The sequence below is a fragment of the Drosophila santomea genome, chromosome 3L (assembly GCF_016746245.2).
Source record: "Drosophila santomea strain STO CAGO 1482 chromosome 3L, Prin_Dsan_1.1, whole genome shotgun sequence".
NCBI classification, from domain to species: Eukaryota; Metazoa; Arthropoda; class Insecta; order Diptera; family Drosophilidae; genus Drosophila; species Drosophila santomea.
Genome location: NC_053018.2, coordinates 10,185,707 through 10,208,716, shown reverse-complemented (window position 1 = coordinate 10,208,716; position 23,010 = coordinate 10,185,707). Strand labels below are relative to the sequence as shown.

The 23,010-nt window shown below is 39.9% G+C and overlaps 3 protein-coding genes across 3 annotated transcripts; all 3 read left to right on the top strand.

The window, feature by feature from the left end:
* Positions 1-1,527: 1,527 nt before the first annotated feature.
* Positions 1,528-3,552, top strand: LOC120449162 (facilitated glucose transporter protein 1). The gene is made up of 3 exons (XM_039631504.1): positions 1,528-1,991; positions 2,109-2,281; positions 2,348-3,552. Exons 1-3 carry the CDS (start codon positions 1,568-1,570, stop codon positions 3,485-3,487), a joined length of 1,737 nt encoding a protein of 578 aa, XP_039487438.1. The 5' UTR covers positions 1,528-1,567; the 3' UTR covers positions 3,488-3,552.
* Positions 3,553-3,662: 110 nt separating this feature from the next.
* LOC120449163 (inositol transporter 1) lies at positions 3,663-6,342 on the top strand. The gene is made up of 3 exons (XM_039631505.1): positions 3,663-4,226; positions 4,844-5,019; positions 5,111-6,342. Exons 1-3 carry the CDS (start codon positions 4,043-4,045, stop codon positions 6,239-6,241), a joined length of 1,491 nt encoding a protein of 496 aa, XP_039487439.1. The 5' UTR covers positions 3,663-4,042; the 3' UTR covers positions 6,242-6,342.
* An 889-nt stretch (positions 6,343-7,231) lies between these two features.
* Positions 7,232-9,901, top strand: LOC120450064. Its single transcript, XM_039632836.1, has 3 exons — positions 7,232-7,579; positions 7,645-7,826; positions 8,327-9,901. The coding sequence occupies exons 1-3, from the start codon at positions 7,486-7,488 to the stop codon at positions 9,500-9,502; spliced, it is 1,452 nt and encodes a 483-aa protein (XP_039488770.1). The 5' UTR covers positions 7,232-7,485; the 3' UTR covers positions 9,503-9,901.
* Positions 9,902-23,010: the final 13,109 nt, after the last annotated feature.

Here is a 23,010-nt window from a genome sequence, read left to right as displayed (position 1 = left end):
TAGTTTTCAACCTAAGTCATAATGCTTTACCACAGCAATATAAAAAGTTATTATCTACATACTACCGTATGATAAGGTGATGAAGACATTCGCAACATTTTCTAGGGGAATTCCCATCCAGGAGAAATAATTTTAAAGCATATCAGCTTGGTAATAAAATAGAAATCAAGTTCTCAAGAAATTTGAAAGCACCTTAGAACCGATTAGTAACGCTGTGAAACTGTTTTAAAAGAAGTCAAATTCGTGGAAGGCGTCTTTCAGTGGCAATAAAATCAACGACCACGCTTTGATAAGAAGATTATTGATGGCCATTTTCAGCTTATAACATATTGATTTCGTATTCAGTTCGATTCTGGTGATGAGTGGCGCATATTGTCTAGATGGCTTTCCATGTGACAGTCATTGCCAACGAACTGGTATTTGCTCCATTCGTGGCCTCGGCCGATGGGAAAGAATGTTGTATATGATAGATCCAGAGAACTTAGCAATATATAAGTATTTCTAGGCCGTAATCAATGACGATCCCTGGTGATAAGGGACTATATTATCAGTTGGGCAATGCTCGATCTTGGTTTCTCCCTGCGCAATAATATTTTTGGCTAATCGACGAATTAGCCATTTTCAGACGCACCTCAAATAGTGCAGCTCGTTTAGAGTTCCATAGAGTTACAAATATAATCGTTTATATATACTTGTATGTAAGATGATCTTACAAGGAGCTCATTCCTCAACATCTGTTTTTTACCACAAAACGTATTACGTTTTTCAATGGCAAATACTTTCCTTATTTAAGGGGAAGTCCCAAAGGGAAATCCCACCATATTAAACAGTGACTAAACAGTCATACTCATCAGATTGTATAAGTCATAAAAAAGGAAACGGACTTTGGTTTAAATCATTTAAGAATATAAACATATTTTAGTTACCCGTTTAAGAGTATTTACTTCAATGCATTGCATTATCAGAATATTGTATAGATAAAGATGATTTTAGAATTATATTTTGAGATACTTTTCTTTTAATTAATTTTATAATAATATTTGGAAAGCCAAAATCGTGTTTATTCTTGTAACGCAATTTATTACTTTCTTATCTGTATATAATATAATTTAAAACAAATTAATTGGCGTGCAAATAGTTTTCCCGCTTTCTTATTAGTCATAAAGTTTTATAGGAGCTGTTTATCTCAATACTACCATTTGAAAATGATATATTTTAAAACTTATTTTGTGGAAAGTTCCCTTCAGCCTTATTCCCATCAGTTAAATTGATGAAATATATATGAAATCGTTAACCCAGCTGTTAACACGGATAAACTGATATAGAAAGGAACTAAATCCGTGGGAGGCACCTTTTAGTGGTAAATAAAACGCACGAAAACGTGTTGATAAGTGGCCCTGCCATTATCGCTGCCATTTGCAGCTTATCAATAACGCAGTGATAAGCTGTGTTCCCACTCTATTATAATTTCGGTCCCATGGCAAATTGGTAATTCCACAATCACAGACATTTCGTCAACCAGTTCCAAAGTGCCCACTAACTGGGACGGTCGAACCTCGAACTTGAAATGGGAAACGACAAATTTTCACAACAGGATCCTCCGCCGATGGGCTTTGCATCTGCACCACCACAGCAGGGAAATCCACAGCAAGGATATCCACAGCAGGGATATCCGCAGCAGGGATATCCACAGCAAGGATATCCACAGCCAGAGTTTCCCCAACCAGGATTTGCACAACCAGGATACCCCCCATCGGGATATCCTCAGACAGGACATTCCTGGAACGCCCCACCACCACAGTCTGGATTTCCGGGTTACCCACCACCACCCCAACAAGGATATCCCCCACAATTCTACGGAGCACCACCAGGCTACGGATCGCCACATCCACCACTACCTCCTAATCCGCCCCAGCAAACCACCACGGTGAATAACAGTTGGTACAGTCGCAATCAGAAGAACAAGCCACAATCTAATGCAGTTGGAGCAGGTGAGTCACAGTTAAAGGTTTATGAAAGTATAAACTTGCCAAGGAATATACAAAATATACAGTATTGAGTATTTTAAAACATTTACAATTACTTTTCTAACCACTGTTTAATTGCAGCGGGTCTCATTTTTGTCTCTGGCGGCATGAACATTGCGTGGAGCATTGGATTCCATGGAGCACTCTACTATAAAACCACTGAGCACAATTTCGCAGCCTGGTTCATTGGTGGCATTATAGGAGCTGTGCTCAGCTGGTTTCTCATCAACAAAGTGGCCAAGAAGTATGTCCTGGTAAGTAACATAATACATTGTAAGCCACTTTAACAATTACATCACTAACCAGACCTCTGTAAACAGATCTTCAGTTCGATGCTAGTGATGATTGGCGGAATACTGATTGCTAGTACGAAGAATAGTGGCAACGCCACGTTGGCGGCATGCTATCTGGATGGAATTGCCAACGGACTGGTGTTTGCTCCAATCATGGCCTTGGCCGGAGAGGTATCGGTGTCCTACATGAGGGGATTGGTCTCAGCCAGCATCGATCAGATGTGCTTTGGACTGGGCATCTTCCTGCAAATCATCTACAGCTCCCTGTGGATTTCGACGGGTTACCAGTCGTATAGCTCCTTCTCGGCGGAGAATATGAAGGGAGTGCTAAGCATTATATATGGATTCTTTGCCCTTATCATCGGCTCACTGCTGTGCATTGAATCTCCGGTGATAATGCTGGCCAAGAACAATGACGAGCAGGGAGCTATTGACGCACTGAGACGACTCCAGAGGCCGTATACCTTGACCAACGAAACCTTCGAGCAGCTGGCGGAGCACAAGAAGTACTTGGCCCAGAACAAGGACCTTTCGATGGGTCAGAGCATCGGACAGGCTGTGCCCACCCTCATAAAACTCGTTCTACTTCGCGGTCTGAATGCCATGAGCATTTCCAAATTTGTCGAGCTGGGCTTTGTGTATTCGCTTGGCAATACGTATGTATATGGATCGTTTTCGGTGGGTTGGTTCATTGGATTCGGCGTTTGCCGCTGGATGGGCAACTTTATAGCCACTTTCTGCATGGAGTCCTGTGGACGAAAGAAGCCTACACTTCTGGGTCTCATCGTTTGCAGTGTCTTGTCCTTTGTGGTGGCAGGCCAGCTCAACATCTTTACCTACGATACCGGCAACACCATAATGTTGCTGGTCTTTGAACTCTTCGCCGGAATCGCCTTTACAGCCACATCACCATACCTTTCGGAGGCCTTTCCACTCGAAGTAAAGCAGCACTTCATATCCTTCACCTTCATTGCCGAGATGCTGGTCTTCATTGTGTTGACCTTGATCAGATGGAGCTTTTCCGGCGGAGCCAACTACTTCTATGTGATGGGAGGACTCTATCTGTTTGGCTTCTTCTTCGGCATCGTTTGCCTGCCGGAGACGAGAAGGACCACTTTGAGGGAGGCCCAGGATAAGTTCAGCAAATTCATCAGCTTGGGTTTCTAGTTGGTAGAATACGTCTATTACCGCTTTAGTCATGCCAAAGATAATAAATATTTATCGCAAAGTAAGCACTCCATGAGTTGAATTTCCCAGTCGTATTTTTTCTTCAGCTGTTGATAATATTTACGAATTGTCAACAAAACAGTTGTCATTAAAGTGTTGGACAATGGAGAACGGAATCGATTCTTTCTCGTAAACTGTTGAAAGAGAGTTTGCCAAACTATAAGAGGTTGTCAGTTGAAAAGTGAGAAACTAAAGGTGATAGTGATGGTTGGCCAACGCAGTTTTACCTGCCAATGTGAACAAACAAACACAACCCACAGAACACATGCTCATTTCTCAGGGGCATGTATGCTAACAAATCGTGATAGGGAAAATCGAGCTCTACGAGATAGCGAAAACCGAAATATCTAAGCACGCACTTATCAATCAATACCCGATAAGATTAGTTAACTGTGGCCCATAGATAAACCAGGGACCTGTTCAACACGCTCACCTACAAGAACCGCAAAGCGCGGACGTGTAGTCTTCGCCGCGAGTTCGACCACAAAAGGTCCGATGCAGACCGATCGGCCATCTCCAGACGATGGATTCCACGTCGTACCCATCCACAGTGATGCGGAGCAGCACATCCACAGCAACTCCGATCGCCAGCGGGAGCTAATCCTCCAGAACTCACAGACCAGTCCTTGCTGCAATCGGGATCTCCGCAATCAGCCGCAGGCAAATGCAGTTGGAGCTGGTAAGAGATATTAATCGTACTTCTCAGTAAAATGCCATCAAATGCAATATGTTTTAATATCCAATTACTGTTACGACGTACAATAATGCTCCTCAATGTTGATAAATTATTATTTGGCAGTAATAAATCATAATATACCTATGACTTCCCTATCTTCCTACATGGAAAGTAAATACGCGTCACATCACTTTTGGCAGGTGGAAGTCCAAGTCAGAAGTGATTCATATTCAGTATGCAACTGATATTATCAGAGCGGAAACCTGTCCATAAATGCCAAAAATCGAGAATGGTTAATATAATTATGATTCATTTTATTATCAATACTTGGTACATTCAAAGAAGGTTGTAAACTGAGAAGAAGTACATTGCTTTTATATTTACAACAATTCAAAATGTTTAAATCTTTGTAGAAAAGGAAACTGAGCTAAAAAAATTCCATAATAGAATTATTTGCACTCCATGACCCGAAATATAATACAGCAGTTTAAAATGTCATTCAAGCTGTCGAAAACCTCTTATCTATAAAGAACATTTTTAAAACTCTTAACCGATAACGCTTTTTGCGTTTTGCACTTTATATGTGTTGAATATGTTAATAATTCATTGCTTATTTACAGCTGCCCTTATATTCCTGACCGGTGGAATGCACATAGCATGGAGCATTGGCTTTGATAGTTTGGCTGCCGAACTGGAAGTTACGAACCATGTTCGAATTTGCTGGTTTATAGGTGCCATTATTGGGGCCCTGCTCGGTGGATTTTTTAGCAGATGGTTTCCCTACAAAACATTAATGGTAAGAAGAAAGAGCTTGCTAATAGAATTGAACTTTAAGTTTTTTTGTATTTAAAGAAATTGCTTCTAATGTAAATTGGTTTGTTCTTTAGGAATTCTGTTCGCTGCTCACGCTCACAGGTGGAATAGTGATGGCGGTGAACAGCATGGATCTGGACGCCCTGCTGGCAGGGAGGTATATGAATGGATTGGCCAACGGACTGGCCATCGCACCCACTTTGGCCATGGCCGGTGAGCTGTCGGTGTTCTACAAGAGGGGCACCACCACATCGGCGGCTGAACAGTGGCCCACAACGATTGGCATCTTTGTGCAGATCGTGTGCAGCAAGAGTTGGGATGTGCAGAGTGAATTCACGGAGGAGCAGTTTCAGGGCGTGCTCAGTGGCGTCCTGGGCGCCATAGCCCTGCTCCTCGCCTTCCTGCTCTCCATCGAATCCCCGGTGGACCTGCTGGAGCAGGGCAATGAACAGGGTGCCATCGATGCTTTGAGCCGGCTTCAAAGACCGCGAGCTGTGACCGCTGAGACCTACGACCAAGTGAGGGATCATCGCACCTATGTGGAGCACCACAAATCCTTGGGTTGGCGCCACGCCCTGCCCGCCCTCGTTCGCCTATCGGTGCTGAGGGTTTTCTATGCACTCAGCTTGAGCATGATTGTGGCCTATACATTGGCATGGACGAGCACCGAGGTGTACGGCGATAGTGGTGGTCCATATGTGCTCTTTGGTTTCCTGCGACTGATGGGCAGCTTCACGACCTCCTTTGCCCTGGATTCCTTGGGCAGGAAGATACCCCTGCTCCTGGGACTGGTCATTTCGGGAGGCCTGGCCTGCGGACTGGCCAGCAGATTCGCGGGCAGCCATCTACTCACATTCTGGGACAATCGGATGGCCCTGTGGCTGCTGCTCATCTACCAATTGTTCGCCGGCATAGCCTTTGCGCCCAGTTCATCCTATCTCTCGGAGGCCTTTCCACGTCGCATCAAAAGGCCTTGCATTGCTATCCCCTATATTCTGGAGATGATTGTCCAGCTGCTCATCTGCCAAGTGGATTTCAGCGCCATTGACAGTTCCAGCAGCTATGTGGCAGTGTACTTCTTCAGCCTGGGAGGTTTACTCCTGGCGGGATTTCTATTCAGTGTTTGGTACATGCCCGAAACGAAGGACACCACTCTCCTGCAAGCGCAGTTCAAGTTCCAGGAATTCGTAATCCCACCAGCCTGAAAGTAGGCACCTCGATCCTAACCAGTATATAAGACCTCATATAAGACTTGGCGTAGGTTATCTACTATGTAGCAGAATAAATCTGAAATCTGTATAAGAAACCGTGGGAGTGTGACGTTCTCTTATCGCCGCTAAAGTGACTGGCCAGATTTGGTTAGCCATTTGCTGCACTCCTTTGTGCCGATCATCATGAAGCTAATGGTTATTATACTTACGGGGAACACCATGTCATAAACCACTCAGATAAGCACGGCGAGCCTAAAGGTTTATTTCAAAACGGCAATTAAAGCGGTTCCCATACATCTCTGATAAGATTTGGGCCTCATAAATGTTTGCTGGACTTTATATAGATCAAAAAACCTTTTTTAGACTGGGAACTAGTTCTAGATTTAAGATTTATGTAGGTTAAACTAAGTAAAAAATGTGAATATGCAATAAATTCAAATGAATAAATAAAATTTTCTTACAAATTTTCGCATTTTTGATAAGGGGTACCATCATCAAAATTTGCGAAAAATGGCCACAAATTTGAATTTCCTTTTTTGAGCCCAGGAGGATAGGTAAATTTGTTATAATAATAATTTATAATTTTATAATTTAATAAAAACTTTATAATTTTCTAAAAAAAAATTTTTTTTTAATTTTAGCATTTTGTAACTGGTACAAATTTTTTATAACTTATAAATTTTATAACCAAGAAATAGGTACTTAAAGAACTTATGGGCACATCTCTAGCAATTCAACTTTCGCTCGTTGCGTCAATAGTGTCTATAGATGCCTTATATACACACATGTGATTTAACGACTTCATACAAATTCAAATTTAATTAATTTATTTATATCCAGTAATCAGCGCGTCGGGCTGGCAAAAAGTTTCGGCCCGCTGTTATCTTATCGAAAGTGCTGGCCAAATCGAGGTGCTCGCTCAATAACCGCTCGATGCTCCTCCATTTATCAAAAAGCGGCGTTTGAACAGTCGGTTAAGTTGATTCGTCGCGTTCGCGAGTTGTCGGTGCGACAAGTGTGAAATTTGCTATATAGCCAAATATCGGTGACACAAAGTGCAAAAATAATGACAAACTCAAGAAGACAAACAAGCCAGCAGCGGTTCCAATGAAAAAGTCTCGAGTAAACAATCAACAAATTAACTGGACAAATAATTAAAAAACGGAAACGTCGCCATCAATTGTTAAACCTCTTGGCTTTTATTGCGTTACGCGGTGTTATTGTGATTAGAGTTAAAAATGCCAATGTTGCCAACAATTGAGGAAGAGGCCAAGCTGTCCTGGATACGCCTAATGTGGAAATACCGCCTTCAGTTTCAGTCCATGGCCTCGGGTAATAATCAAGAAAACCTAAAGGTATTCAGTTTTGAACCCTTGAAATATCTTAATCACCAACAGCTTCGATTGTTTTCGTGGGCTGTGGAATGCGTTTGGCCTGGTCAATTTTTGATACTCCCGCTGGCAAGTTCTTAAACAACCATAATACACACAATCTGATGATGAGCTGGTTTATTGGAGCTGCTGTAGGCGCCCTTTTGGCAGCCCTATTTGTGCAGCGTGTCACCAAAAATGTGGCATATGTAAGTAGTTTTATAACTCGCTATAAATCACAACCTACTGTGCGCTTCCACGCAAAAAAAAAACTCCACCTAGACTTGCCCTTTTTCATGCCACCAATAATTGATTCTGCCGCTATTAGCACACTTAAGCATTAGGGGCTTATCAATCCAATAAACTGATAAGGCGATCGCTTTCAACCTGCATTGCCCATTAAGTGGCGATAGTAAGCGAGGGCTGATCGATCGGTTGTTGGGATTTCCGAAGTGGAAAATCTGGTTACACAGAACACTAATTATTCGCAATGACTGGGCAAGCATATTTCGAGTGGTATAAAAATAATTATTTTGGTTCAAAGATACCCACTAATGACTTGATTTTATATAAAGAATTTCTTTTATTTGTAATTGCTGTTTAATGTTTAATGTTTTTGCATATGTTGATTGTACTGTACTTACTTTATTTAGAGTTATTTTAAGAACATTTTATTAGTATCATATTCAACTTCCTTCTTGTTTTGCAGACCTCCAGTGGCCTGCTGATGATCATAGCTGGCATTCTGAATGTGGTTCTTCCCCAGCAGTTCGTGGCCGCCTGCTACAGCAGCGTCAGTGTGGGAGCAGCCTATGGACTGACACAGATTCAGGCACTGGTCACGGGATCCGAGGTGGCTCACAAATCGATTCGGGGAATGCTCCTCAGCTGCGAGAAGATATTCCTGTGGCTGGGTGTGTGCGTGCAGGTGTTCTACACACGCGTGTGGCACAACCTGAGGCCACTGGATACGCAAGGCTATGAGATGCACATTGATCAGTTGCATGGCATTGCGTTGGCCGGCCTGGGACTGGGTGCTGTTATCCTGGCGCTGGCTCATCGCCTGGAGTCACCAATACTACTGCTGCACCAGGAACGAGATATGGCTGTGGGTGAGACACTGAAAGCGCTGCATGGACAGTCCACCACCGAGTTGGTAAGATTGCGGGAGGACTGCCGGCAACTGCACAGCGCTCGAGATTGGGAGCGCTTTGTGGAGGAGCCGGAGGAATCGGAGGCAGATTGGCGGGTATGGGCACGACGTGTCCTGCCCTTCCTCAAGGTCCTGCTGCTGAGATGCTTTGCTACCCTGGCCGTGACCTTGAGCTATAATCGCGCATTTGTGGTGGTCAGTTGGCATGGCCTCGAGTGCGACAGAAACTGCATGTACTGGCTGGCATTCGCTGGCCTCACGGGCAGTGTCCTGGGTGCCTTCATAGTGGATTGGCAGGGTCGCCGGAAGCTGTGTTCCTTGTCCCTCTTCCTGGCCGGCGTTGTCATCGTAATGGTGGGTGGTGTGTTCAATCACCTGGAATCTGTCAAGAGATCCTTCTATGACATCAATTTACTGGTCATTGCCCTTCTGATGCTCTTATTCGAGGTGATAGTAGCCGGGGGCGTGGCTGTGCCCGCCCTTATCTACACAGCCGAGGCCTTTAGCATCGCCCACAAAGCCAGATGCTTGGCTGGTATCTTAGTGCTGGAGCAGTTGCTCCAATTGGGTCTACTTCTGGCCACTTTTGAGCACTGCATCACCGTCTCTGTGTTCTTCTTCACGATCGGTGTTCTTAGTTTTATTGTCGGCTTGATCGCATTTATGTTTATGCCAGAAACCAGGCAACTGACACTCTACGAGTGCCTGCTGAAGTTCAAGAAAGTTCCCTAAGGCGTCCACGTATCTCTAAGTGCTAATTATCTGTTATCTGTAGCTATCTGTTATCTATTTTTAAATACTATATATTCTATTCATTCGAGTGGTAGCTCATGTGCATATCACTATCTATCGTATACTTTCCCTTCACTTTCTGGTAACCTCATAAAATAAGTGAATATCGAAGCAAACTGTGTTTGTATCTTATGAACAATTATTATTGTATTTAAGAACTTGGAATTTATATTAAACAAAAATCCAGTTAATATTCGATAATTGTTAATAGTCTTAGTTATATAAAATCTTTAATTATTTACCATAATATTTATTTTAGGCAAACGATACTTTGCAGCTAACGAATTTATGTACTTTTGGTTAAGTTCTTCTAGCATATTAAATAAAATAAACTTACCATGGAGGGAAAGTAAGTGTTATTATGGACTTTAAACTAAGGGGTATGGGTACTACTGCTTATAAAAAAGCAAGATTTATTTAAAATCCTTAAAATCTATCTAGGAAAATATATATTAAACATATGTATTATGTTTAATATTCAAAGATTAACATTTTCAACAAACTCTTTTAAAATGTTACTGTAACCGTTACACTCAACATAAACTTTGTGTTAAATGTTAAAAAATCAGTAAAACTTCAGAATTTTTGACAATTTACAATGGACATAGTACGGTTCGTTGCCAAGCTAAAGCTTTCAACTTTTCTGAACTGTGCCCTCCAGCTTTTTGCCATAACTCCGGAAAACTGTTACCACTATTGGCCTTCCAAAGCTTTTCCTGTAGGCCAAGCCAAGAATAATTGGGTGGTCTATGTAAACAAAGCGTTTTTACGACTACCCTCGCCGGCAAAGTGAAAGCTCTGCGGCTCATTCATAAAGGTTACCACAACTCCACAGCTCATCCTTCCACGTATCCTGGCACTTTTCTGAATTTAATGCGGATTTTGGAGCGGAAAAAGGACGAAAACATGCGGAAAGCGAAATCGAGTTGATTAATATGGCGTGTGATGAATATGCATTGGCCACCCAAAAAGCGAAAAGCCGAAAGGGAAATGCGAACCAGCTCCCCAGCTGGCCATCTAATGATGTGGAAAATTCGCTTGGTTCTTCACTTTTTTCGTTCATTTTTGGTTTTTTGCAGATACCAGATACTTTTACTACTTATCGATATGCAGTTTTTGTGTTCCACAGTCCGCTTAGACAGACAATAGCACTTTGGGAAGCCAATGCCCAAAAGTGGCTGCTTTGCCATTCCCCAGTAGTTTGTGCTCCATATTATGTTTGGAGATGGTTTTGTTTGATCGTGTGTATGTGAGTGGATGTGGCCAGGATGCTGCGGTTGCTTTGTTACTCAATTGCATCTGGCCGCAATTAGCAATTCTGGCCAACACTTGCCGGTCATTCAATAACAACATGCGGTCATTGACCAAACACGAGGCTTTGGCCCAATTGAAACCAGTTTAAAGTTATTTAAGTTTTAATTGACTTAATTAGTGGCAGTGCAATTTCTTTGTTTATGCAGCAGCAACAATAAATGAGGGCAAATGGCAAACATAAATACAAAAAGAGGGTTTTTTTGTCTTTTAAGAAATTATTACTAGAAAAATTCTATTAAGACGAACATTTATACAATTTTTGATCAAATTTCCCATAGTGCACTGGCATGAAGAAAATTTTTGTATAAAAATAAAGATTTTGTCAAGATTGCTAGACATTTGAATGTTAGCCCTTCAATAAAACTCGGATTTTTTTAGGTAACCTTTAAGCGGATTTAGCTTAAAACTATATCGGAGGATTTCTTAGGTATTTGTTCTGTTTACCCAAGCACTTGCAGTAACGAAATACCCTTCTTATCCCTTAAAGTTCTCGACCAAACACTATAGCACACTTCTCAGCGCAAGCAGAATAAACTATTGCAGCTGTAAAAATGTTCAAAGCTGAAGACTGCAAAGCAAACCCAAAAAAATTCGGGAGAAATGGCAAGAAAAAGCTGAAAAGCAGGACAAACATGGCTAAAATTTACACAAGATGTAGAGCTCATATGAGCTGGGAGAATTGAAGGTCCCTTTGGAGCGGGCTTAATGCATTGCTGTTGCCCTTGTTTCAATTAACTGAAATTGAAAACGACAATCGTAAACATTAACAGCAATGGGTTTCCCCGCTGAGCAACAGGAACAACAATCGCAAATGCAAATCGCTTTGGTGCAGCAGAGAAAACCGAGTTGACGGCCAGAAGTCAAGGAGAAGCATTTTCCACATTTTCCTATATTTCCCACACGCAGCGAAAGGAAAACAGGTTAAGAAAAAGGAGGCAAAATGCTTGCCGGCATCGTAAATGAAAAAGCAAACAAACGTAAAATTTTATTTGTGCGCAATTTTCTATAAATTTTCATCGATTGCCATTGGGATATTGGCGACATTTGCGTTTGGCATTTTGCTGCGTCCTTCAAGAACGTACACATACACATATATATGTATATAGGTATTTGTGTGATCCTGGTGGCTCCTACGGCTGCCATAACTTCAGCTGCACTTGGAATTATGTTTTGCCAGCGCTGCCGTCTCACACGAAATTGAAAAAGTCCATATACTATGTGTAATACAAGTTTCCAATCAACACCGAATGAAGTTTCCATAATGGCAAATAAATAACGTTCTCCGCCCCAACGCAGGAAAAGTGAAGGGAAGCGGAAACGGAAACCCGGTAAGATGCTATTGCTGGCATCAAATTAATGTCTCAGCACGCCGCAAAAATGGCCGACGTGGCGAAATTTATGACACCGAAAGACAACTCTAAAGTGGCCAAGTATCCAAGCATCCAAGTATCCAAGTATCCAAGTGGCCAAGTGTTCGGGATACCCATTCCGCTGCGGTGTGACAATAAAACGGAGTCAAATGGCCATAAAAACGAGGGCTGCCACTGACGGACCCAAAACCAAATCCAAAGAGCAAACCACAACGAAACGGGCCATACATAAGCATATAAAAGAGAAATAATAAATAAGACCGTAAATTCCACGAAGGCCGGGAGGAAAAGGGTTTTTCAATCATAAACAGACAAAGTGCGAGCCATTCAATAAGCCAACATCGCCAATCAATTGGCCGCAGGCGAAATGCGAAAACTTTGAACTGCAGTTCGGAAATCAAAAGATCAAGATGCTGGCAATGTTCGAGGACTTGACAAATTAATAGGAAATTAAAACGAGCAACTGACACGCATCTCCCATGTCTGGGCTGCCAAAAAGCAAATTGACACGTTTTCATTTCATTTGCTGCCGTATTGGAGATGCTGAAAATAAACGCCGTCCTGCTAAAGTTTTCTGCCAACAAGCCTATAAAGTTTCCTCGCCTTGCCGGCAAAGTTACATTATCCATCTCCTTCTGCTTACACTTAGTTCTTAAATTTCCCAGCCAGCGCAGCCCGGAAAAGCTGATGAAAAATTAAAGAAACCGAAGGGCAGTGCCTTACAGTGCAGATTGACTACTGCGGCACAAAGCGCATTAAATTTAATTAGCTCACATAAATCCCTCTTCGGATTCGGAGGAGGTTTTTTGGCTTTGGGATTCGGCACAGGGCACTCTGGAAATCACTCGAGGTGACATTTTTAATGCATACGGGGAGGGGTGGGGATAAGTGGAAAATGTTCCATGGTTTTCCCTCTTCTATAGCACATTTTCCTGGGCTTTCATGACTTATGCAAGTTTTGACGACAGGTGCACGCGTTTGCAACTCCTGCAGTTTGTATATGTGTGTGTGTGTGCCTTCGTGTTAAATCAACTGTCGCTTCCTCTCGGCAAAGTTTGTCCTGCGAGGACAGGACATTCGGGAGCAGAGCCAGTGGAATTCAAGTTATGATAGTTGCATGCGTTTCAACAATTTACTTAACAGCTAACTCCGCTGCAAGTGCCACAGAAGAGAAAATAAATCGGGGGCGCGTGCGAAAGTGTGGCAAATGGAGCAAGTGGAGCAGGAAGTTGGAATCATCGCTGCTGAAAAATAAGTCACAGTAAGTAACAGAGAACTTATCATAGCAGGTACGTATAAGTAGCTCACATTATATTTAAATATTGTATTACTTCCTTGTGGCATAAAATGCACAGCGACTGGCGGTATCAACAGTATTCTTTTTAGCCAATTTCATATTCAACTTTAAGCCTGACTTGCGGAATTATTCGCTTTCGTTGGGCGTCTGCAACTGTTGCTAATTTAATGCATATTTTTTCCCCCGGCTTATTAACGCAACCAATGATGGTTGGTTGGTTATTTCTTGTTTGCTGGAGAGTGTCATATATGACATGCAATTAACGCCATTAAAAATCTCCGAGCGCTAATTAAGTGCGTCATGTATTTATACATTTTGCATGAGTGACTTGTGCATTATTTATGGCTGATTTTTTACCCATTTTGTTTACCAGCTGTGCTTGCGGTCAAATGGATCGATTCAATCAGCTCCGTTTGAGCGCCTTTGGTAGTCGTTCCTCCTTGAAAGGGTTTGCAGCAACGGGGCACGAAACAATTCACTTCCGTTTTGTTCAGCAAAGTTCCGTTGCCAAGCCCTCTGCCACGCCCACAATGCCACCCGCCCCGCGAACCCTGGTTGCGGAAGTCCCGATAATGTCTGCCAACCGGCCATTGACAACCGCTGAAAATGCAACCCGCTTCAAAACAGTTTGCAGTAATAGTACACGCCAAGCTATTTCCCAGTGCAATTGGAAATCTAGAAATATTTTTGAAAAACCTGATAAATACTTAAATGCCATATTTACTTATACAATTGTTCATTTATAAATTAGTAAACAGTTTCGTTCTAGTTCTTAAAATGGGTTAAAAATATTCTTAGATAAGTCTATTAAATCATTCTTTATAAATACAACTTGATAAGGGGTTAATCAATCACAAACCACAAACATTTTTTCTTATTTTGGAAAGCGTAAAAGATTTTAATTTGGCACCAGCTTGAATCAATATTATCTTAAAAATGGATCAAATTAATTTCACTAAAAGTCTCTTTCAATGCATATTTATTCAAACACTTTTTTGTTTATTTTCGCAGTGTAACTGCAACAGCTCCGTGTCTTCTCACCGTTATTTGACTTAACTGACAGCGGAAACGGCGCTTCCAGTGGGGTTTTCCACCTGCTCGCTTTTCCATTTCCCTCCCACTCCGCGCTCCGTGTATATCTGTGCTGTTTACAAAATAAGCGAAAGCTGTGCCAATAAGCCTCAACGTCGCCTGCACTTAATTTATTTGCAACAAAAGGGTGAAGAAACTTTTACGCAAGTGCAACTTTTCTTTACGTGCTTTTATTTTTTTGCAACCCCTGCCCTCGCACTACTTTTGCCCCATTTGTCTCGCTTTTTTCCCTTTTATTTTTTGGTTGCATCCACATCAGTTGGCTTGTTTTCCACACACACACACACAGTCACAGTCAAATATATGTATATATGTAATATCCTGGCTTACAACGCGAATTTGGTGACCGCAAACACGAGAACAGGAAGTGGGGTGAACCGATGTCGAGGCGAGGATGTGCCACGAGTTTTCAGCAGGATCTGGCAGATTTTTACGCGTTATAGCCGCAAAATGAAGGCATTTGCATATCAGCGGCTCCATCAGAGCGGCACACTTGAAAAACATAAATGATTTTCCAATTGTCCCCACCTGTTGTGAATATCCGACGTTTTGGCAACCTTTTCGCCAGATAGATTCCCGTAGGCAATGTGTGCGCAACCGTTTTGAAGAAGGAAATGTAATCAAATGAAATGTGTCACCAGCACTCGCACTCATACTTTCGACTTCAAATGCAGACAAACGCTCAAAGAGACTGGCAAAAAAGCTGGTCTAATTTTGCATAGAAATCACCAGCAACAAATAATCAATTGCAAATATGTATTCAGGAATCAATTGGAGTGCAATCAAAGCGAAATATTTCTGACTGAACAAAAAACCAACGGATGTGATTCTAAGAGAGTGATTCTTAGTGAGAATGTTAAATATTTTCTATAAATATATAGAGCATATATCTGCAAGTCTGTACTTTGATATCTATTCTTATTCAATAGCATTATCTTTTTCTAGATTTTTAACTTAGTTACCTAAAAGTTTCTTAGTTGTAAATATCTCTCTTAAAAGAGTTTTCTAATATTAAATAACAAAAACACCATAATATATACCGTATTCCTAGAATTTTGTTCTATCGCCTTCCTTCATCTGGTGGCTAACCAGATTGGCTAAATAATTGATGTGGCCTAGTTAAGTTAAGAAATCTACCCCAAAAGCCAATCAATTTCGATCTCACAACATTTATCTGGCCGACTTGTCACTGACTTCTGCTGGCGCATCGGTTGCTCCATGCTCGATGCTCAGTGGGGCAGTTTGAAATTAGCACCTAAAATGTCCTTAAGTGAATTGAATGAAACTGATTTATGGTCGCACTCAATGCAAATGTGCGGACCCCGAAGGGCTATCTATTCGTCTCTGGGCCAGTATCTCCATTCGACCATCCATCTAGCCAGTTAGTTGTTTGTTTATGCAGCCTACAAATACACACATTCTCTAGTTAGTTAGTAGGGGTGGGGGGTGGTCAAAGGAGTCTGCTTAAGCAGGCGTGTGAAGTCCGACCATTAGCCATGCCATATATTCTCCGCCCAGCTATGATATAACTTCCATGCCCGCACATCTGGGCCGGTGTGTGTGTTGCTGTGTGTGTTTTGCTGTGTGTGATAATTGGTGTAAATGCCACATGGCTGAATCGGGGCCAGCAGCACCGACTTGGAAGCAGTATAGCAGCATAGGAAGCGGCACAGGAATCGGAATCGAAATCGCAGTCTGGTGTTTAATATGCAGCTGCATAACTTATGGCGCTGCCAGCCATTAATTTGACTTGCTCTATGTATGTGTGCGAAGGAGAATGTTCGAATGGTGCAGAAATCGTTGCATAGCCACAGGCGCACGTGCGTGACCCACCTCGCCACATATATATATTTTATTTTAATTTGTTCAACAAACGAAAGTTTGCCGCCTTCGTCTTCGGCGTCATCACGATCGCTTCATTTGCTTCATTCAATCTGGCACACGTTCCACTGCTCGTTCCCAATATATACATATATTTATATTCGAATATTTATATTGAGAACGGGACGCAAAATCACAATGGCCGTGTTGGCCTGGCCGAAACAATATGCAAACAATTTTTACCGTTACATGACTGAAATACACAAATTTCTTCGGACCAAAAGAGAGGCACAAACGAACTGACGCACTTATGGTCACGTGCGTTTATAAGTATGTCCAAAATGTATTTCCATCTGCACTTTCAAAAATAATTCAAAAAATTTGATATTTTCTTGCTAAAGAGTCTGAGAATAACTTTAAATTTTGAAGGTTTTAATTTGTACAAGTAGAAAGAGGTATTTTTTAAGCAAAGTTTAACAATCCTTCATATGGTTAGGCAGCCAATTCAATTTGGCATCCGATATTTTTCCAAGTATGAAGGGATATGTAAAAATGGCAAGCTGACCAGGAGACAAAAAATAAGGAGAAGAAAACTCCAGCAGGCGCTAAAGCAACAAAAACAATGCAAAGAGCTTTGTGTAGGCGAGAAAAAAATAAAAAGGGACCCAAAACGTTCGTGGCATGGCACATTTCCAATATGCCAATAGATACAAGCCCATGTACAGTGGCCACTCGCTAAATAGAATGGAAATAAAATCGTATACCCCAGCTGTAACTTTGACTTTACTCGCAAGTCTTCACTTCACGTCCTTCATGGGGCAATAACAGATTTAGTTTTAATAAAATTTGCTTCACTGCCAAAATCTTCGGGGTCAGCAAGGCAGAAAAAGAAGACCATGAGAATGGCGAAAATTAAAAATGGGAAACTGTTTTGCATTTTAATTAGTTTGTCATTGTGGTCCAAGTTGGTCCAGTTTTTTGGCAACGAACGCGTCCTCGCTTTTGGCCCGGCTTTAACCCTTTTTTATTGGTCATGTCTCGGGAGTTGATCGACGTTTTTCCTTTTCCCGGCGAAAGTGGGAGTGGAGTGGAGACAGTCCCAACCGAAAGTGGTCCGTCATACTGATGATGGTCGTGACACCGATAAGTGGCATGTGTGTGCAGGAGGCCTGGATGCCTGGAGACCAGGAGGCCAGGATGTGTGTGTGTGTGTGTGTGTGTGTGTTTAGAAGGTCTGATTGATGATGTCCTTGGGAAATGGCCAAACAGTATGAAATCCATAAGTTGACAAGACAATTATTTTGCAGCCCGCTGTGTTGCCCTTTGCACATATGAAATGGAATTCCGGCATTTCAAGTCAAATTGAGACCTTATCTAGGAGTGGTCACGATTGGCTTCTTCTGAATAATAAAGATTTAATCAAATTATAGTTATGTTGTTACAATTATGAGAAAGCATAATATGGAAGGTTGATTAAATATGATTTCCCCTGGCGAGATTAATTAAGTTGCGACGAAATGCTAATAATACCTCAGCATGGTTTCTTATTTATTACAATGAAATAAGGCATAGTATCTGTGCAAGCAATTCAGAATTTAGCTTTGTCACAAAAGGCTTAAGTCACAAAATTAAAAGACAATAGGCGCAGTATTACAAATAAAGTCTAAAAATCAATCACTTTCTGTGATATTTTTTAAAATGTTCCTTCATGTATTGCAAACGTTTTTATTTCAATAAAATTCATAATCTTTCTGTTTTTTTTTAAATAAAAGAAAGTGTGAAGTATATATTTATAATCGCAAAAACACAGAAAATCGATTTTCGGCAAAATTCCAAAATCATCATCAAAAATTGCAAAAAAATATACTTTTATTTTTAAAACACAGTTCGATTGGAAATTTAATTACGAACTCAACGAGGTATGACATTCCATATTTGGAGATATATTTTAAATGTTCTGATCAAAATAGTGATATTTATAAGGGCAAAAACACAGAAATTCGATTTTCGGCCACAATCCAAAATCATCATCAAAAATTGCAAAAAATGTGAAAAAAATATAATTTTTTTTTGAAAACACAGTTCGATTGGAAATTTAATTACGAGTTCAACGAGGTATGACATTCCATATTTGGAGATATATTTTGAATGTTCTGATCAAAATACTGGTAATTTATAAGCGCAAAAACACAGAAAATCGATTTTCGGCAAAAATCCAAAATCATCATCAAAAATTGAAAAAAATGTGAAAAAAATATTTTTTTTTTTTGAAAACACAGTTTGATTGGAAATTTAATTACGAACTCAACGAGGTATGACATTCCATATTTGGAGCTGTATTTTTTATGTTCTGATCAAAATACTGATATTTATAAGCGCAAAAACACAGAAAATCGATTTTCGGCAAAAATCCAAAATCATCATCAAAAATTGAAAAAAATGTGAAAAAAATAGAATTTTTTTTTGAAAACACAGTTCGATTGGAAATTTAATTACGAGTTCAACGAGGTATGACATTCCATATTTGGAGATATATTTTGAATGTTCTGATCAAAATACTGGTAATTTATAAGCGCAAAAACACAGAAAATCGATTTTCGGCAAAAATCCAAAATCATCATCAAAAATTGAAAAAAATGTGAAAAAAATAGAATTTTTTTTTGAAAACACAGTTCGATTGGAAATTTAATTACGAGTTCAACGAGGTATGACATTCCACATTTGGAGATATATTTTGAATGTTCTGATCAAAATACTGGTAATTTATAAGCGCAAAAACACAGAAAAATGATTTTCGGCAAAAATCCAAAATCATCATCAAAAATTGCAAAAAATGTGAAAAAAATACAATTTTTTTTTGAAAACACAGTTCGATTGGAAATTTAATTACGAGTTCAACGAGGTATGACATTCCACATTTGGAGATATATTTTGAATGTTCTGATCAAAATACTGGTAATTTATAAGCGCAAAAACACAGAAAAATGATTTTCGGCAAAAATCCAAAATCATCATCAAAAATTGCAAAAAATGTGAAAAAAATACAATTTTTTTTTTAAAACACAGTTCGATTGGAAATTTAATTACGAGTTCAACGAGGTATGACATTCCATATTTGGAGATATATTTTGAATGTTCTGATCAAAATACTGGTAATTTATAAGCGCAAAAACACAGAAAATCGATTTTCGGCAAAAATCCAAAATCATCATCAAAAATTGCAAAAAATGTGAAAAAAATATAATATTTTTTTGAAAACACAGTTCGATTGGAAATTTAATTACGAGTTCAACGAGGTATGACATTCCATATTTGGAGATATATTTTGAATGTTCTGATCAAAATACTGATATTTATAAGCGCAAAAACACAGAAAAACGATTTTCGGCAAAAATCCAAAATCATCATCAAAAATTGCAAAAAATGTGAAAAATATATACTTTTTTTTTTTAAACACAGTTCGATTGGAAATTTAATTACGAACTCAACGAGGTATGACATTCCATATTTGGAGCTATATTTTTTATGTTCTGATCAAAATACTGATATTTATAAGCGCAAAAACACAGAAAATCGATTTTCGGCAAAAATCCAAAATCATCATCAAAAATTGCAAAAAATGGGAAAAAAATATAATTTTTTTTTGAAAACACAGTTCGATTGGAAATTTAATTACGAGTTCAACGAGGTATGACATTCCATATTTGGAGATATATTTTGAATGTTCTGATCAAAATACTGGTAATTTATAAGCGCAAAAACACAGAAAATCGATTTTCGGCAAAAATCCAAAATCATCATCAAAAATTGCAAAAAATGTGAAAAAAATATTTATTTTTTTTTGAAAACACAGTTTGATTGGAAATTTAATTACGAACTCAACGAGGTATGACATTCCATATTTGGAGCTGTATTTTTTATGTTCTGATCAAAAAAACTGTTATTTATAAGCGCAAAAACACAGAAAATCGATTTTCGGCAAAAATCCAAAATCATCATCAAAAATTGCAAAAAATATGAAAAAAATATAATTTTTTTTTGAAAACACAGTTCGATTGGAAATTTAATTACGAGTTCAACGAGGTATGACATTCCACATTTGGAGATATATTTTGAATGTTCTGATCAAAATACTGGTAATTTATAAGCGCAAAAACACAGAAAAATGATTTTCGGCAAAAATCCAAAATCATCATCAAAAATTGCAAAAAATGTGAAAAAAATACAATTTTTTTTTGAAAACACAGTTCGATTGGAAATTTAATTACGAGTTCAACGAGGTATGACATTCCATATTTGGAGATATATTTTGAATGTTCTGATCAAAATACTGGTAATTTATAAGCGCAAAAACACAGAAAATCGATTTTCGGCAAAAATCCAAAATCATCATCAAAAATTGCAAAAAATGTGAAAAAAATATAATATTTTTTTGAAAACACAGTTCGATTGGAAATTTAATTACGAGTTCAACGAGGTATGACATTCCATATTTGGAGATATATTTTGAATGTTCTGATCAAAATACTGATATTTATAAGCGCAAAAACACAGAAAAACGATTTTCGGCAAAAATCCAAAATCATCATCAAAAATTGCAAAAAATGTGAAAAATATATACTTTTTTTTTTTAAACACAGTTCGATTGGAAATTTAATTACGAACTCAACGAGGTATGACATTCCATATTTGGAGCTATATTTTTTATGTTCTGATCAAAATACTTGTAGTTACGTAGCTAAATGTTGCAGGCCAGTCGGGTGTAGGAAAGCGCCATCTAGCGGTGTTTCAGGGCAACACACAAGTTCCTTGTTCAACCGTGTAGGTGGCTTCAAATACCTATTCAAGTTCAAGATAATTCAATTAAAAATAAAAAAGGAAATATAAAATGCCTTTCTTAGTGTAAAAATCAGTTTTGCATTTAATTTTTTGGCATTTGATTTCGGTATTTCATTCTTTAATTAATTGCTAAGAATTACACAGTATATCCACAAGAAGTTTGTTCTTTATTCACAAGAATGAAATTGGAACCGCTTTGTGTTTATTTTGCCTTACTTCATTTTATTTCGCGTGAGCACAACTACTTATGGTTCATGTACAGTGCCAAACCAGTAGGCTGTTTCCGAGCCGTGCTACTGCATCCGGCGGCAGACGCAGGAAGTCAGGATGCCAGGATGGCAGGCAGGAAGTCCATGTCCGCTCGAGTCCCGCTTGGTAGTGCTATCGCTGATCCTGCAAGTGGTGGGATTGGAGGCTCATGTCGTGTCAACGGCGTCGCCTCCAATCGAAGACGACGACAAGTGGCTCTCGGGCGGGCATTGAAATCTGCTGGCTGGGAGTGGGTGTGAGGCAAGCCCACTTAACGCTAAGTGCAGTTGATTGCTGCAGAAGGCGGGCAAATATGGCATAAGTTCATAGTTCATAGTTCATAGTTCATAGTTCACAGTTCCAGTAGTCATGGTGGCAGGCTCTGGGCCCTAAGTCTCTTTTAGCACCCATCGTTTGTCATGTGCCGTCACGAATATCTCGTATCACGGCTTTATCGCTCGGCTGCCAACAATAACCACTCGAGAGCCAAACAAAATCTGCTGCTAGGCAAACACTTACCGGTTTCTATACCTTCAATACAATGGAGGTCAAAATCAAATCAAAGGGAATGGCACACTCTCTTTTGGTAAGCATTTTCATACTCTTCACACTTAAAACCCAAAGTTACGAAACTAGTTCCCAGAGCATACAGTATTAAAGGCCTTGTTTAAATGCTCATAACATATAATTATAAATATTATAATTTTACTAATATGTTGACCGCTGCTGTCTGCTTTCGCTACAAATAACATTTGGGTGTCATTGGCTGGGGGACAGGACATGCTCCACTGACCAAAAAGGATTACTGCGGCAGCAAATACATACTTGCAGGAGCTCAGTGTAATGGTGACCTTTGCACCCACTTTTACGCTGTTTTATTATTTTATTAATGTAATGCACGAAGAGTGTTTGCAAATATTTGCCCCATATGTCCACGTCGATTCATAAATTAAGGAAACATTGCATTTATCGCCGTTTCAAGTGTCGCGTTGCATGTGAAATATGCATTTATTGATATCACGCATACGCCGTGTGCTCCATTAGAAGCGGTTTGCGCAAAACTGCTTTCATAATATTGGCGATAATTTGGACAAATTATAGATGCAATTGCAAGTGGCACCCTATCCGCAGGGAAATGAAACTGTGCGCACAATTGTTGCCGGAATTTATTTCCATTGTCGACCTAGCGAAAACAATTATCGGGGAATGGAGTGCAAATATGCAAACAGAAATATTTTGGTTAAATTCTCAATGGTGCGCAGTCCTTTTTCAGTTGCCATTTGTGGCACCACCCTTTGAAATTTTCAGTCCATACCGGAACATTTCTGCTCTGCTGGGCCACAAAGTCCGCAAAAGTGGCGGGCATTAAATGAGATTGGCCAATAAGTGTGCCAGTGGCATGCTCACACTTTAGTTTTGCACAGCACCACTCCATTTGGCTTGCCACGCCCACTTTCATGGTGCGC